This window comes from Tachypleus tridentatus, chromosome 1 (assembly GCF_004210375.1).
Source record: "Tachypleus tridentatus isolate NWPU-2018 chromosome 1, ASM421037v1, whole genome shotgun sequence".
NCBI lineage: Eukaryota > Metazoa > Arthropoda > Merostomata > Xiphosura > Limulidae > Tachypleus > Tachypleus tridentatus.
The window spans coordinates 92,072,727-92,089,340 of NC_134825.1; the positions used below are offsets into that span (position 1 = coordinate 92,072,727).

A 16,614-nucleotide genomic window follows, 5' to 3' on the forward strand; every position below is an offset into this window, starting at 1 on the left:
CAACACAAAAAGAAGATATTTTAAATTATAATTGGTCATTTTTGGGTTGATTGGTAGCTCAACAGTAAGCTTCAGGGCTTATGACACTAAATATTTGTTGTTTTATGCACTAGCCTGTACATAACAAAACACAAATTGTGCAGCTCTGTGCTTTAAAAGAAACAAAGTTTATCTTGGAATATAAAGAAAAGGCTAGAAGTTTATGAAGTAAGTAGTTTTATACCACAGAAGAACTGTTATGGTGCCTTATATTTTTACACTCTTTTCTTATGTTATAAATTTCATACGAAATTTCAGTAAAATATTACTTTCGAAGTAAGATGCAGCAAATTGACGAAAATAACCAAAAGGTAAATGTTTTGTACCTTATAACTTAAATATAAATTAATTTAATTTGTTATGAGTTCTGAAAACTGTGTAGAAGAAATTATCTGTTTATAAGTAATATGTATAACCAAGAGAATATTTCTATAGTTTCATTTCTTTCCCGAGAGAGGACAGTGCTTTCACCACAAAGCTGAGTATTAACTTGAATAAGTTGGATCACCCGAGTAGTTGACGGCTTACTTTGCAGACAACCTGCAAGAAGTTTCAATGAAAGAATTCTATTCAGACATCACAATGCGAAATGCTTTGAGTTCAAGTAAAGTCAAAAAACGTTTTATGAGAACAATTTTACGCAATTTATGATAATATGTTTGATGATACTTCGCTCATCTCATTTTAAGAAATCCCACAGGTCTAAAATAATTTACTGTAGTAAAGAAGCTTATTTCATACACAATTAGGCTCTCATTATTAATTAGTGGCTAAACTTCATATTTCTGGTAGGGTGGTGGCGATTTGAGTAAACGTATAGTGAAATTTTATTCAACATAAAAAGATTTCTTATTTATTTTTACTTCAAATCATGGACTATTACAAACATTTATGATGCTGTCTGCTATAAGAAACTTAAAGTGTAAAAGCTGAAGTCTACTGGCTCTGCTGGAAATGAAGCTCGTGCTCTCCTTGTGGCAATTATTTCTGTTTATAGAAGGTAAGTGAGGAGATAGGGAAATAGGTTTGATTTGGTAATATATTTTACATATTATTGTAAAGTATTAGTTTTCTTATAATGACGTTTGGGGAGAATTTAGTAAAAATTATGTGAAGGTTACAATAGAATAAAAGTGTTTTATTATCTATATCTGTTCACCCATCTCAATAATATAGTATTTTCTGAAAATAATAATAATTTGCAAGGATAAAGAGTACATCTAAAAATATAGTTTTTTTCTCCAAAGACGAAAGAGAATGTACAGCATGTAACAATAATAATTTGTTTAATCAATTACAATTACAGTTCGGAAAGATCATAAATGTTTATTATTATTGTTTTTGTTAATATTGTACAAAATGCATCAGTGTAGCCTGTCGGGTCAGAGTGATAGGTAGAGTGTAGATTGTTTATGATGTATTTTAGCACTACATATATAAAGAAATAAATATCAAGCGACACGAAAGCTTGGTACGGCGTGATGGATAGGGCGTTTGAAAACCATCACTGAAGATGTTCTCTGTTTCAGTCTAAGGGGCTTCATTATGTAACGATCAAAGCACTTTTCATTGTTAAAAGTTCTCAGTGGGATTTACAATCTGGTGGCTTTGCTAGCCCTGGCAATCTTCAAATGTCCTCCTGATCGAGATAATCCAGTAAAATACGTGTAAAAAGTGGCACTCTCATCCTTTAACACAAAGTTATTGCCAAACTTTGCTGTAGCATATGGAAAAAGGATCGTCTCCTTTAGGTGATGTCATTGATGTTTCCTCTCAAGAGTATGAAGAGTATTTTTCTATCATGATATATAACTACCCAAACATGTACTGCACCACCTATTATTGAGTAAATGTCTAAGTTGTAACAAAGAAAGTAGCATATGATCGGACAAACACATACATATTGTTATTCTGTATAAGTTGTTTTAAGCATTTGTTCGTCAAAATACACATTCCTCATCGTGACAATTGTTATAGGGCGTTAAATTGTTACACTGTCTAGAAGTAGTAAAAAGATAACGGACATTGTTAGAACAGTAGAGTACCCCAAGTGTATTGTATCCACAATTTTTAAAAGTCTCAGACTACAGGAAACTTGTTCCAGAAAAATCTGCTTGTGAACACCTAAAATCTATTGCACAATATGATAACGTTTTGGCCAGATTAACACGTCAAGGTTAGATAACTCTTGCAATACCTTACGACACAAATGGCATGAACATTCATTGCAGGGTATAGGTTAGAAACAATGAATAGAAGACCGACTATGGAATGCTATTTTGCAAGAATGGCTATCCGTAAACTGATATTAACAAGAATTAACAACTGTCATCGTGCTACTCAAGCAAGACATCATGTGAACTTACAGTTATAACACTCCTGACATATTATCCTTTTAGATGAGTCTTGTTTTAGGCTTGTTAAAACTGATGGAAGGATTTGTGTTCGTCGTTTATCTGAAGAACAGATAAGGGAAGACTATCTTTTCGTAGTGTTCACATTTTCCTTATTAAATGCTGAAAACGATTTTTATTTTTATTTTTTATTTTCTTATTTTCATCTTTCGAAGCTCTACTCAAATAAGTGGTTGAGTCTAACAGTTCATTGGTCTTAAGATTTTGGCCAGCAGTGTACTCATATATTCTGAAAATTGGACATAGCTATAATGTATTTAATTAACATCTATACTTATAGCTAATGTTCCTAATGTTTTTCTCTAACAATGTTTTTACTGATGTGTTGTAAACCTCATGATGTTTCGGTAGTTTGATCTTCACGTTATTGTAAATATTATATACCAGAGGTACATCAGTTCGTCTAAAACATTATACCTATTTAACAACAAACTTCCATAGTTCAAAGCAGTTATATCTTATCCGTTATTCCCTATGAATCTTTATAATTGTTGATTTGTTTGTTGAACATACACCCATGAATCTTTATTTATAATAGCTTAATGCCTTGATATACATGCACCACGAAAGAAGCATGCGATCTCGATGAGATTTTTATTGTATTGAGAAAAAATCAAGCTTGTACCTGTGTTAGCGTTGTAGTTCAAACAGAACACAAAACTATTTCATACATTCAGCCTCAAAAAACCCAATCTTTACCAGGCAGAATAAATAGTGGTTGTCAGGTTCTACATCACTGAAGTAATAAAGGTCCATACACGTAAGTTTGTAAAAACAGTAAGTTAATATCGTGGAAGCTAGAAAGCCATTTAAAATTAAATATAAATTTAAAGAAAAATTAAATAGTGTATTCATACTGATTTAGACGACTTTCTATTAAAGAAATAGGAGATCTAAATTTTCAAAATGGTGACAAAATAATAAAAAATGAGATCATTCCATCGATATTCGAGTCGTTATACATACATTTTTGTACGGGGAAGCAAGATTAATGAGAAACTTCATTTTTCACTATAGTCTAGTAAGATGAGAAAGATATATAAATGTTAGGTAAAATATTAAACTGGAAGATGCTCTTAAAGTTCCTCTGATGTGTTCTTAGTTTTAGGAGTGAGCTTCAAGCAGTGCCTCTTCTTACATTTAACTCTGTTAAGTTTCTTTTGTATTTGGTAAAGTACCAATAAAAAGGCTAAGACTTTTCATAAGACTCTGGTACAAAATCCATAAACTATTTAAACATATTCAGGTGTCTGGAAGCTAGTAAAAGAACTGCTTATGGCAGTGCATCAGATACAAACATCATTCAACTGGATTAACAATCAAACAAACTTGAGAAACAAGAACAATAACATTATCACTCATAAGTACAGTTTTGTTTTACTCTGCGGGCTCAATGTTTCCAGTATTCATATTGTATGAGGTTTTACACGAATCATTAATCTTTTCAAAGAAGAAAGTCCAGCAGTATGTCTTCTGAATAGGCAACATTAAAATTCAATGAATGCTTATTTCAGAGCTTACATACAGCAGACAGTATATATTAAAGTTCAAGTTAGTACTAGTTGCAAAAAACAACAACAACAACAAAAATATTTATATTTAAAAATCGAAACAACCGTTTGACAAAACTAAATGAATTGATAAGTATAATGTTTTTGAGATAGAAGCTTCTACATAGCATTGTCAATAAAATTCTTTATATATTGCATTCGATCTGTAGATCTGAAATAACAGAGTAAATCCGCATCACATTATTCTCCAAGGCAAAAAAAAGCTATAGTTTCTCATTTGATTATATGTTGCTTCTTAGAACTGATTACAAAGCTTCCTGTTTCTTGTGCTTTGGCTATGGATAACGAAATAATTTTCAGAATTAAAAATACAGCACAACATAAAATAAGACCAGCTAAGACAACAGATCTTTATTACAGTTAAGAAAAATATATATAATTGTATTAACATTGCTCAGACTAACATAAACTATTTATATAGAGAGATTTTAAACAGTCTCGCCAGTTGCCTAAACGATTTAACTTTAAGAATGTCATATTATATGCATGTATGTAAACTGAGTAAATGGTTTAACAATGTGTGTTTCTTTTTCGGATTTTTTCATATAGCAATTAGTCTTAATGTTATATATTTATTTTTTGATATTAAAAGTCGTGTGTGAGACATCCCTTTCAAAACTAGCACTGCAATTTAATAAGTTTAGTATAGTGGTTATTTGATTATCTATGTGACTTAAATGTTTAAGTTTGATCTAATGCTCAAATGGATGTTATATTATTCAAAGTTATAATAACTGCTGAAAGCTTTCAACCCGTTATTTACTAATACCGTGGTACCGTGACACAGCATAGATACTCCATTGTGTAGCTTTGCACTTAACAACAAACAAACAAACGTTTCTAATTTATAAGCGAAAGAGGTTAGACGTAATTAAACAATATCCAACAGTTACTTGAACTTCGATAAGCAGTGAATTGCATTAAAAAGGTTAAAGAAACATTCTATATATTAGCCAGGATAAATATGTATAGAAAACATTATCATACACGTCGCGTAGTTTTCACTTTAACAAAAAACAAACCACACAATAAAATGTACGTTTTCTCAAACAATTTGAATCTAAACGTGTCACTAACTCTTCTATGGAAGTTTGAATAAAGAGGAATACAAATCAATCGAGATTAAAGATTTCTATAAATATCTTTGTTAAATCTTAGATGCAGTTCAAATAAGTTCGGCATGTTAGAGAAATCGCAAAGCAAGTCCCAATATTTCTGTTTTGAATTGCAGATAGTAGTTAAAATAGTGTTTGACACATTATCTTTCATCCACTTTTTCGTGTGGAAGTGTTTACATTTTATGTGCAAACAAACTTCTCATACATACCTTAAGTGTTTCCTGTCTTAAGGGATTGTGACTATTACTACACAGTGCAGAGCGTAGAATGTGTTCAGTAGTATATCGAACCTTGGACTTTTCGATTCGCAACTTAGCACTCGAACATATAGCGCACTATCTATCAACATATGTAGGTTATACTCAATAAAAAATAAGTCAGCACTTTTAGCATTGAAGAATGAATAGCATTTTTATTTTAAATTTCTTACGAAAATGTGATAAACACGTATAGAATGGAAAACGTACTTGCTTGAAGATTCCGGTCGCTCCAAACATGCTCGCCCTCCCAGGCGTGGGAGCGTTATAATGATACGATCAATCCCACTATTCGTTGGTAAAAGAGTAGCTCAAGAGTTGGTGGTGGGTGGTGATGACTAGCTGCCTTTCCTCTAGTCTTACACTGCTAAATTAGGGAAGGCTAGCGCAGATAGCCCTCGAGTAGCTTTGCGCGAAATTACAAAAAAAAAAAAAACTTGTTTGGAGTTTCAAGCTATGTGTCATTTTCATTATTCGCAGACTTTGAGCGACAGCATACATTCAGTATCATTATAAGCTTTATTGGTCTTAATATTAGCTTGTTCTTTAATTTTGGATCCTAAGACTTTAATTTTAGTAGCTATGTTCTTGAAATTATTCCTAGAAACGTCTTTATTGTCAAACAGTCTTAGAATTTTGTAATATACTATATTTCATTTTTAACTTTATGTGAACCTAAAAATTAAGAATTAGAGATGCATTGATATCGTGATCGATAAAGTACAAAACAATACGATTAAATAAACGTGATATACCCCCAAATTAGAATTGTTTTAAAATTATTGCTCTTGCTTACCACGAATTACAGTTAAAGTTTAAGTAGGCTTAGAAAAATGAGATATATGAAGCAAATCGCGTTACTGAATTACTTTTAGTGCAATAAGTGTTTCGTAAGCTTTATCAGTTTGATAAATTAAAGCAAGGTACAATAAATCTAAAAGTAAAGTATGTATTTCCTTTTTTTGTAAGATAACTCCTTATTTGTAGTGTAAGGTTTATAGCTGAAACTTTAAAAATATATATACTACAAAAATCGTATTAACCAAATTGCGTAGGGTAAGAGTACTACATGTCTCTCAAATAAAATAAAAAACAGTATTAAAGCAGTATTTAATTTATTTTATAAATTGAATAAAATAATTGTATTAAATGCTTCGTACTTAAATGTACGTGAACATGAACATAGATATATTTAAAAAAACAACTGCAGTATTACTAATATTACACTATTGCGTAAGAAAATTAGTTGGTCAGATTTGTTTTCTTTCTAATTCAACTTGAATATGTTAAAAACTTGATGCTCATTTATAAATCCGTGATTTTTTGTTTAATTTCGCGCAAAGCTACTTGAGGGCTATCTTCTCTAGCCGTCCTAATTTAGAAGTGTAAGACTAGAGGAAAGGCAGCTAGTCATCACCATCCACCCCTAACTCTTGGACAACTCTTTTACCAACGAATAGTGGGATTGATTGTCACATTATAACGCCACTACTGCTGAAAGGGCAAGCATGTTTGGTGCGACGGGGATTTGAATCCGAGACCCTCGGATTACGAGTTGAATGACTTAACCCAGCTGGCCATGCCGGGCATACCTAAAGGATTAGTTCTTTTATGTTATCTTTTGATTACAGATTAATATCCATTCGATAAGATGATCAAGAAATTCAATAAACTGGCTAATTTTATTGCAACATATATTTTGTTCTCAAAATAATAAATTGTTTGTCGGAAATAAATATTCCTTAACAGTATAAATGAAATGAATATATTAACAGAAGCCATTCTATGGTAATTAAACATTTTCTGTTTAATCTTGTATAGGTACGACGTCGAATTGGGAAGACTGGTGGACTTACGACGGTATATCTGGTAAGTGCTAAAAGTACTGTCTATGTTTTTAATTAATTGGTAGAAATGTGTTAAGCACTTTAATATTTAGTTTTGTGTTCTATTGCAAACTGTGTTAAAATAAATTTACTCTATAATTATTTCGATATTTGTGTCTGAGCATATATGAATGCAATAACACTGGTAATATAAATATATTGTACATAATAACTTGTTAATTTCACCGAAAATCCTACAAATAATCCCATATATGCAACTGAAAGGAACGCACCTTGTCTGGCCGACTTGAGTACCTTGCAGCAGAAGTTTCTTATAAAAAACTAAATTAAACTCTAACATCTATTAGCCAAAAGTCTGAAATGTACGAAAACTTTCTGCTCCTCCTATTTTTGGTTATTTGTTTATAAACAGTTTATTTGTTGTTTAATTTGCATAAAAGTTTATGTAGATGTGTATTAGTATAATATGTATGATATATTTTACTTCTATTAGCCTAATTGTGATACTTTTGAAGTTATGAGCAAAAAACCACTAGGAACGCAGGGGTACGAACACTTTATGTTGTAACTGTACATGAAAAGCGGGTAACTTCTGGCTAGTAGTTAAAGTAATTAATCAATTATAGATTCCACAGAATCGTCCAACAAAGAAAAGTCACCCTTAGTAAACAGTTAACGTGATTTGTTGTAATATTATCCTACAAACGCTCTTTCTATGGGTACTAACTGATTACTATTTTTAAACTCCTGTAAATATATGAGTGAAAGAAAAACAGTTATTCTTCATAGTGATTCTGTTTAAAACAGATGCACTGTGTGGTAAAATTGATGCTTGACGTTGTATACAAAGTAATCTGCTTAAGTATTTAATGTTTGCTATTGATAGTTTGCTTTCCATATTATCTATGTGCAAAAAGATAGTCTTAAAGGAGAATCCAATATGAAGATAATATGTTATAAGCTCTAAAAAAATACGATATTCACAGTCAGTTTTGTCAAACTTAAACTTCACACTCTTGAAATAACGTGGTTATTAAAATTCCGTTATTTGAAAGACATTTTTATTGTATTACAATCTTTTAATTTTCTACAGTAATTCATAAATCAGAGCTATATAAAAGAAAACATTTTATGCTCGACTAGTTTATATATGTTAGATTTCGAGAAAAACGATTTTTAAAATGTTGTGCTTGTCGTCTACTTAAATTTCTAGAATAAATTTGATTACAGGTGTTTTATATTTATGTTTTTATATTTTGATATTGCTTACAAGCAAAAAATGATCTTATAAATGCACACAAAAATACACAGAATTTCTTGTTGCTAGAGATTTTTAATTTAAACAATAAACACAATATAATTTCATTTAACGTACGCTAATTGCAATAAGTATTCAGATTTTTAAGAATGGTTTAATATAAATGGAATATGATACTTCTTTGGCTTGTGGTCACCAACTTGTAGTGATGGTCTTAGCGCTATTTAAAGCTAAGTTTTGAAACTGCTGATCACTGTAAAGAAAGTCAATTATGAATCAATGAAATAATTCATATCCACAATTTTCAGCACGTTTAGAACGCATAGTTTAGTGCTGATTTTATTTACGAAGACATTTCTATAACAAAAAATAAAACACTTCAATAATATTATGTATGCAAATTTGTGAAGAAGAAGGTAGATGCCTTCTACACCATAAGAAGCATAATATACGGGAATACTTTTAAGAAATAACATTCAAAATGTTTTATTACAAGCAATTAAAATGTATTTACACCTTTTTTAATCACATACATGGCACGAGTCAAAATTAAATCTTAAAAGTCCGGCAAACAGAAAAAAATACATATTGAAACTGGTTTATGGAAATTACCTCCGCTGAAATGTGAAAAATGAGTTCAACTTGTTTACAATCAGTGTTTACAATCAGTGTTTACAATCAGTGTTTACAATCAGTGTTTACAATCAGTGTTAGCCTTTTCATCATATACATTTTAACAAACTGAAGTTTTCACAGTTCTCTATGAAGTACACATCGCCTTCTGCGAACGTTTGTAATTTATTGTAACAGTTTTGTTTGCTATTAAGCAGAAAGCTACACAATGGGTTATCTAAGATCTGCCCATTGCAGATATTGAAATTTTATTTATTTTTAAAGTTGTACATCCTCAGAAAACACTTGCAACAGTATTTAAAAATTAATAATATATATTTAAACGTACTGCTCTTTTGAGGATATTTTGGCATTTTTAACAACATTTTATATGGAATTAATAAAATATTATTTTTGTAGAGCTGTGAAACGAATTAACCGGCGAAGTAGCGATTATCTTTAGGCCTATTACTAGTAACAGAAATGATGATTGACTGCAGAATTTTTATCATAATTTTCCTCTTCATTAGTACTCTCCAGATTTCATATTAAGAATGTTTAAATTGCTAATTAACATATGCGACAAAGAGTCTACGATTAAAGGGTAATGTAGAAACATTTTTGACTGCCCTAGATCTAATTTAGCTGGTGAGTTTTGATACTGAACGAAACATTCTCGATAGTAATTTGTAGTGCACAAACATTTACAGCAGTTATTGTTACTACACACCTTTGAATCAAGGTCAGTGAGACGAATCTAAAGAAACAAACAACTTCAATTTTCATAATTTTTTCTGAGTTTTAAACTAGTATTTCTTCATTAGATTATTACAGTTTCATTTGATACACTTTTATACAAACCTTAGTTGCACGATACACATTATATTTTGAGAATCGTAAACCCACGAAAGTGTTGTCACATATAATTAACATCTTTTGCACCATCTGCAATGTACGGGAAATTAGTTTATCACTTGAATACTGCAGCTAGCAGGGCATAAAGGCTCTAAGAACGTATCTTGTCATCAGTTGGTGCATGCCTATCATAGCTCTATTGAAGATTTGGTACGTGTAGAAGGGACTGGCGATAGAAATTTGTTCATTAAGCTTGGAACATCTTCAGCGCAATCTGTGAGCACCGAGCAACTATACAGCTTCAATAATCTCTTCACCAAGCTTGCTGTGATTCCACAATGGTAACACGTTAGTTTATTAGTGTATTTCATCGTGTAACTATGTTTCCTCTAAAGTAACCACAATATATATAAATTGTAATCAAGCCTGCGTGTCTGCTGAATGAACAGCCATAATTGTTATTTCAAAATGAAAAAAAGTATTGAATATGTCACATCGACACCATGTAGGGATTTTCGTTAAATCTTAAGGTAAGTCTTCTTATTTGAGCTGTTTTTCAAAATGTAAAGACCTGAATGAAGCAGCCACTATTCTCACCAACGGTGTCTAAACAAAAATGGGTTTGTTTTATAGCAAAACCACATGAGGCTATCTGCTGTGTCTACCGAAGGGAATCGAACCCCGGTGATTCTAGCGTAGGCCGTGGGACGCAAAATTAGTTAAGTAAATAATCATAGCTAAGAAATATTTACATTCTATTCCAGAGCCTAGCTCTTAAAGAACTAAAAGCAAGCTAATTTATATACATAATTGCTTGTTTGTTTATAATTAAGCACAAAGACACACTATATGCTATCTCTGCTCTACTCACCACTGGTATCGAAACCTGGTTTCTAGCGTTTCTGAAGGTATATATCCAAAATAAAAACTATCAAGTAGCGTTATGGGTTAATAATATTGCATATATCATCCCAGCAGAAATGAAACATTTCTTAATGTGTATGAGACATGAAAATCATAACCAAACGTAAAAGCAAGAAACAATGCTCTTTACTTTTTCTTTTTTTCCATTAAATATTGTCTTTCCTTTTAAATGTCAAGAATATCACAACTATCTCTATGTTACTTCACGATAGCCTGAACATATGTATATGTTATATCACATCAAACTATTTGTATTTATTTTACACATAGAAAGGTAATAATAACACTGTTATGTAACAACTTGCTACTTGTATTTTGTATTTGAAAGGGGAGGTGTAATAGGTAATTATTAAAACTAATGTAGCTCTCTGGTGGGTCAGCAGTAAGTCTACAGTATAATACAAACAATCTAGGGTTCAATTTCCGCAGTGGGCAAAGTGGAGATGGCCCATTGCGTTAATTTGCGCTAAGAAAACAATAGTACTCACCAAATAAGTTTTTACACTTTTGTTTTGATTTTTTAGTTAATATTTTGAGATGTTGTTCTGTAGTCAGCTGGGAAAATAAATTGCACTAATTTCTGTTTTTGATTTCCTCCTTGAATATTACGTATTAATTGTACAGGTAACTGCACTGACTATTATGTGAAACTAATCGTACGAAAAAGAACTGATAATCTGAACTTTACTCAACTATTTATCATTTATATTTTTAGAATAAACTACAAGATAAGGAGTCTTAGGTGCAAGAGACAGATATGAATGATATATGTAACGTATACTGTAACACCGACAATTCTAAGTTTTATGTAAGATTATATTTTTGTATTTTATCGCGCAAAGTTGAATTTTTCCGTTTCTTCTTTGTTGTAAGGCGAAAAACCTTTTAAGAAAAATCTATCTTGATCACGTTTCGAATAGAGATTATCATTTGATCTATGATAAAGTAGTTTATTTTTGCTCTGTTAAAACGCAATGGAACGGGTGAGAACATTGCCTAGTTTTGTCACTTCACAGAAGTCCCAACAACGGAAGCCTGCAAGATAGCTTTAGAACTTTATATCCAAGACCCCAACTCATCGATACACATCCCCAGCAACCAATTAGAAACTCTTATAGGATTCACTACCACCAAAACTAACTTTATATTCAATGACCAAATCTACTTATAAATAAATGGCTTAAGTATGGGTAATTCCGTACCACCAATTCCAGCAAACATTTTCATGACACAGATTAAATCTCAAACGATCAGTTCAGCCTTACACTCACCACTATACTGGTACAGATATGTCGACGATACAATTGCTGGATTCACATCTACAGAATATACACTTACCTTTTTCAAGCACGTTAACTCTATATATTTCAACATTAAGTTCACTTGTGAACATAAAAAACTCACCAAATAGTATTTCTTAACCTCAAGATCACAAAAGCCGATACACTATTCCAAACAGAAGTCCACAGCAGAATCAACCATACTGGACTATACATTCCTTAAGACTCAGAACATCAAACAAAACAAAAACTAAACATATCAATAAACCAAATAAACACAGCCACGAAACTATGCTCAACAGATAAAATTAACGATGAAGTCAACAAAATAAAACAATACTTCATTAACATTAACAAATTTCCTCCAAAACCGTTAGAAAAATTATACGCACATATCTAGATCAACAACACAGTCAACAATAATAAATTCCAAGAAATAACAAACTACAAAACCTTACACTGCTACATAGGATATATTCCCGATATTAGCGAAAAAATAACAAAATTTGGAAAAAAAACTTGTAACAAAACACAATATTCCGGTAAACACCAAATTTATTCAAAACCCAGGTACAAAACTAAAGTCCATATTATGTAAAAACTACACTGAAAAACACATCACCAACATCACTTATGAAATACAATGCAACAACTGCCACGATTTCTACAAAGCACAAAAATGGGTACCAGATTCAAAGAACACAAAAACACCTTCACATGTTTCTGAACACTACAAACCAAATAAACATAAAGTAACCATAGAAACACCCTGATACTAAATAGAGAAACAAGTACAGGAATAGAAATGTATTTCTCAAAAGAAAATAGTTGTGTATCAAAGCTTCAAAAAGACACTGTGATATATGATTATCAAATGTTATAATAATTTTGTGACCATAAATATAAGTTTCATCACGAGAAAATATTGTTTTCAATGTTATATGAGTTTCCATTTGCGATTTTTTCTTTGATGTCGTCCAACTGATATTTGTAACAACCATTTTCTTCATTGTCAACTATATATTTATTTAACAAATTAAACTAATAACTACAGTAGTTTGATTGCTGTTAAGCGAAATATTTATTATATGAAAGGAATGGTCAAATACAAATTTTATTTTTGCTTTCGTTACAAACTCTGATAAATCTTATTTTCGCAACAACAAAAATAACAGCGACAAACATTTGACTTAAACATTTGAAATATATTAATTATAACGCAAAACTGTAGGCAACGAAAACAAACGGTGCATAAACATTTTAAATGTATTAATTACGAAGCAGAACCGTAGAAAACGTGTTTAAACGTTTGAAATGTATTAATTGCAACGCCACTATAATGCAGAAAATCATGCTTAGAAAGAAACTGGCATGTTTTCTTGAAATTGTTGATAAACAACGTTTCTAAAATTATGTTGTATAAACATTTTTGCATAAAGCAAGTGAAGTAAATTACATGCAGTTCAAAGCAACAGTCTTAATTACGACAGCATTTATACTTTAGAGTTGATCACAACTAGCATCCTCACTTTTGTTTTTCAAACACTGTCTTTTACTATTATGTTGGTTGTTGTCTTTTAGACATTTTCTAGAACTGCTACTCTGGCTGATGTACGTTTAACATTGCTTGGAATTACCACCACTCTAATACTCTCCAGAACTAACACCACTCTAGTTGTTGTGCGCTTAACACTGTCTAGATCCACTACCATTCTGGACGTTGTAGGTTTAACATTTTCTAGAACAACAATTATGTTTGGATTCAGAACTTTTATAGACCGCAACCGCCTTTGGAATAAAGAGACATTCTAGCTTCAATAACGAGGCCTCCTTCAGGTCACGGTAGACACTATACAAGTGTCTTATAGAGTAATGTTCCAAGCTGTGTAGATGCAGTGAGCGTTGTCAATAGATCTGACGTCATCATATCTTCATTGTTTGATGAATGGTTGCCTACAGGTTGCTGACGCAACCAACCATTCTCTTTCCGATGCTGAGGTTGATGTACTTTCAAGATAGCTTCTTTTAGTTTTCTTTCTTTCCAGTAGCGAGCTTTATCCAAAATTCTAAGTTCATCCCAGTTTATTTTCCTATTTTATTATTATGTTGAACTGAGACCAATTTATTTAGACGTTTTAGTCTAATTGTGTTTCTATGCTCTGTTTTTTATAGTTGTTCTGCGTTTCGACCAGTTTCTCCAATTTGAATATTGTCGTGAGATCTATGGTCGTTGTACTCCAAGTGTGGTTTAGAACAACCGTTTAGGTTGTTGTACGTTAAAAGTTGTTTACTATTATGAAGCCAGTACAATAATGTTTTTCTTAACCATTTTCTATTAATTTTGTACATACCTAAAAACGTTGAAGGATTTTCAAACTACACGTTTCGATTTCTCCTAACTGTAAAGCAAACAAGAAATATATTTTTAATACCGCGATCCACATACTCATGTGTCTTTGATTGTTTGTTTTCGAATTTCACGCAAAGCTACACGATGACTCTTTGCACTAGCCGTCCCTAATTTAGCAGTGTAAGACTAGAGGGAGGGAAGCTAGTCATCACTACCCACCGCCAGCTCTTGGGCTACTCTTTTGTTAACGAATAGTGGGATTGACGGTCATCCCACGGCTGAAAGAGCGAGCATATTTGGTGAAACGGGAATTCGAGTCCGGAACCCTCAGATTACGAGTCGAGCGCCTTAACCACCTGGCCATGCCAGGCCATGTCTTTGATAGACAGATTGCATCGTAACAACTGTAAACACTCGGATTTTTTAGATGACTTGAAATTTGTGACGAATTATTATATAAATTTTCTTTGAAAAATGTGAATAGTCTGTCATTACTTTGATTCGATTTTGTTGAACTACTATGAAAAGCATAAAATGTTAGTGTATTTTCAATTCACTTTTACTGCAAAGTTTATTGTAAGTGTTTGAGACATTTTAAATAGGAAGTATATTACATGTACGATATGATTTAGCATGAATTGCTTATCAAACGTATGTTAGTTGTAAGATGAGGAATCTTGTGTACAAGTTACATGTTGGATCAATAAAGGGTTCTATCTTTGAGTGTGATCAAGATGGGAAATTTAGGATGTATATAAGTGGGTAGTATTGATAACATGCTTTTCAACTTTACAGAATAAAATAATAATAAATTGATTTTGAGCACACAATTATTAACATTGAGATTGCGCAAAGTAAATGATTATACCAAAAAAATCTTCATTTATGTGTTTTGTCTCGAGATAATTCATGTATGAATTAATTCAGGTGTTCTCACGTGCAACAAATGGGAGGTAAACTTTCTGGATGCTAGGGATAAACACTCACACATTCATCGAATTTAGTTTTTTGATACGCATTAGAGTGTGAGAGTTTTGAGAATGTCATACATCTTAGCTTTCAGTTTATCTACTTATATTATACCGTTCACTGATGATGGGATCCCGGTACCATATTATATAATACTGAGTAATTTTATGGATTTGCCACTTGTAGCATTTACTGGACAGAACTGACACTGACATAAAAGTAGGTATCGTAATTAATTTTTGAGTAATATACAAAGGGGATCACAACACTAAGTAGTATAAATAGTTACAGTATTAATAGTATTTTTTTGACGACAAAAAACCTACTTGAAATGAAAATATATCTCAGAACGGCTGGTATGGGTATTAACACTTTATTGATAAGAAGAGAAAACGTTTCGACCTGCCTAGCTCATCTTCAGTTTGTGTTTAACTAATTCGTTCAGTTCAAACAAACAATAACATTTAAATATATTCCATTTATCTCTCAATTTATGGAAATAAAACTAATATTATTTTCAACAGTTATTTTTGCTTTATTAAATTAATTACTTTATACAAACTTATAAATAAATCTCAGTTTTTGTATTTGCATCTCATTGTATAAAAAAGTCCCCTGCTGAGAATGCGGTAAGTCTACGGATTTACAACACTAAAATTAGGGGTTCAATTTCTCTTGAACACAGAGGATACCTTGATGTGGTTTGCTATAAAAATACAAATATAAAAAAGTTATTTTTGGTTCAAACGTTCATGCTTTGTTTCTCTTACCCTTAAACTTTATAGTTTGTGATTAAAAGTGAATAATCTCATTATTTCTGAAGCATTAATTTGTTTGTTTCTGAGTGAGTACAAAAAAACCAGTGATTCAGCATAAAATCTGTACTTACCTGAACTACAAGATAAATTCTATGTGTATTTTGATACTACTTGTTAAATTTATTACACATTGTATTCTCTGTTTACTTTCAAGATATTATCTTGATAATTTGTCACTTCATGTTAGGTTTTGTACTTGTTAGTTTTGGATCTTTTAAAATAATATTTAGCTCTTACTTTTAAAATGCGTTCTATTTACATATGTGTTATTTAAATACATTAAATACAAGGAAAAACATTTT

General features: G+C 31.4%; 1 protein-coding gene across 1 annotated transcript in view; it reads left to right on the top strand.

Moving 5' to 3' along the window:
- Positions 1-585: 585 nt before the first annotated feature.
- The window catches only part of LOC143255498 (carbonic anhydrase-related protein 10-like), a 106,241-nt gene continuing 90,212 nt past the window's right edge, over positions 586-16,614 (top strand). Inside the window, exons 1-2 of the mRNA XM_076511250.1 lie at positions 586-1,039; positions 7,221-7,268. Of these exons, the coding sequence (XP_076367365.1) occupies positions 994-1,039; positions 7,221-7,268 (94 nt within the window). The 5' untranslated portion in view covers positions 586-993. The remainder of the gene's footprint in view (positions 1,040-7,220; positions 7,269-16,614) is intronic.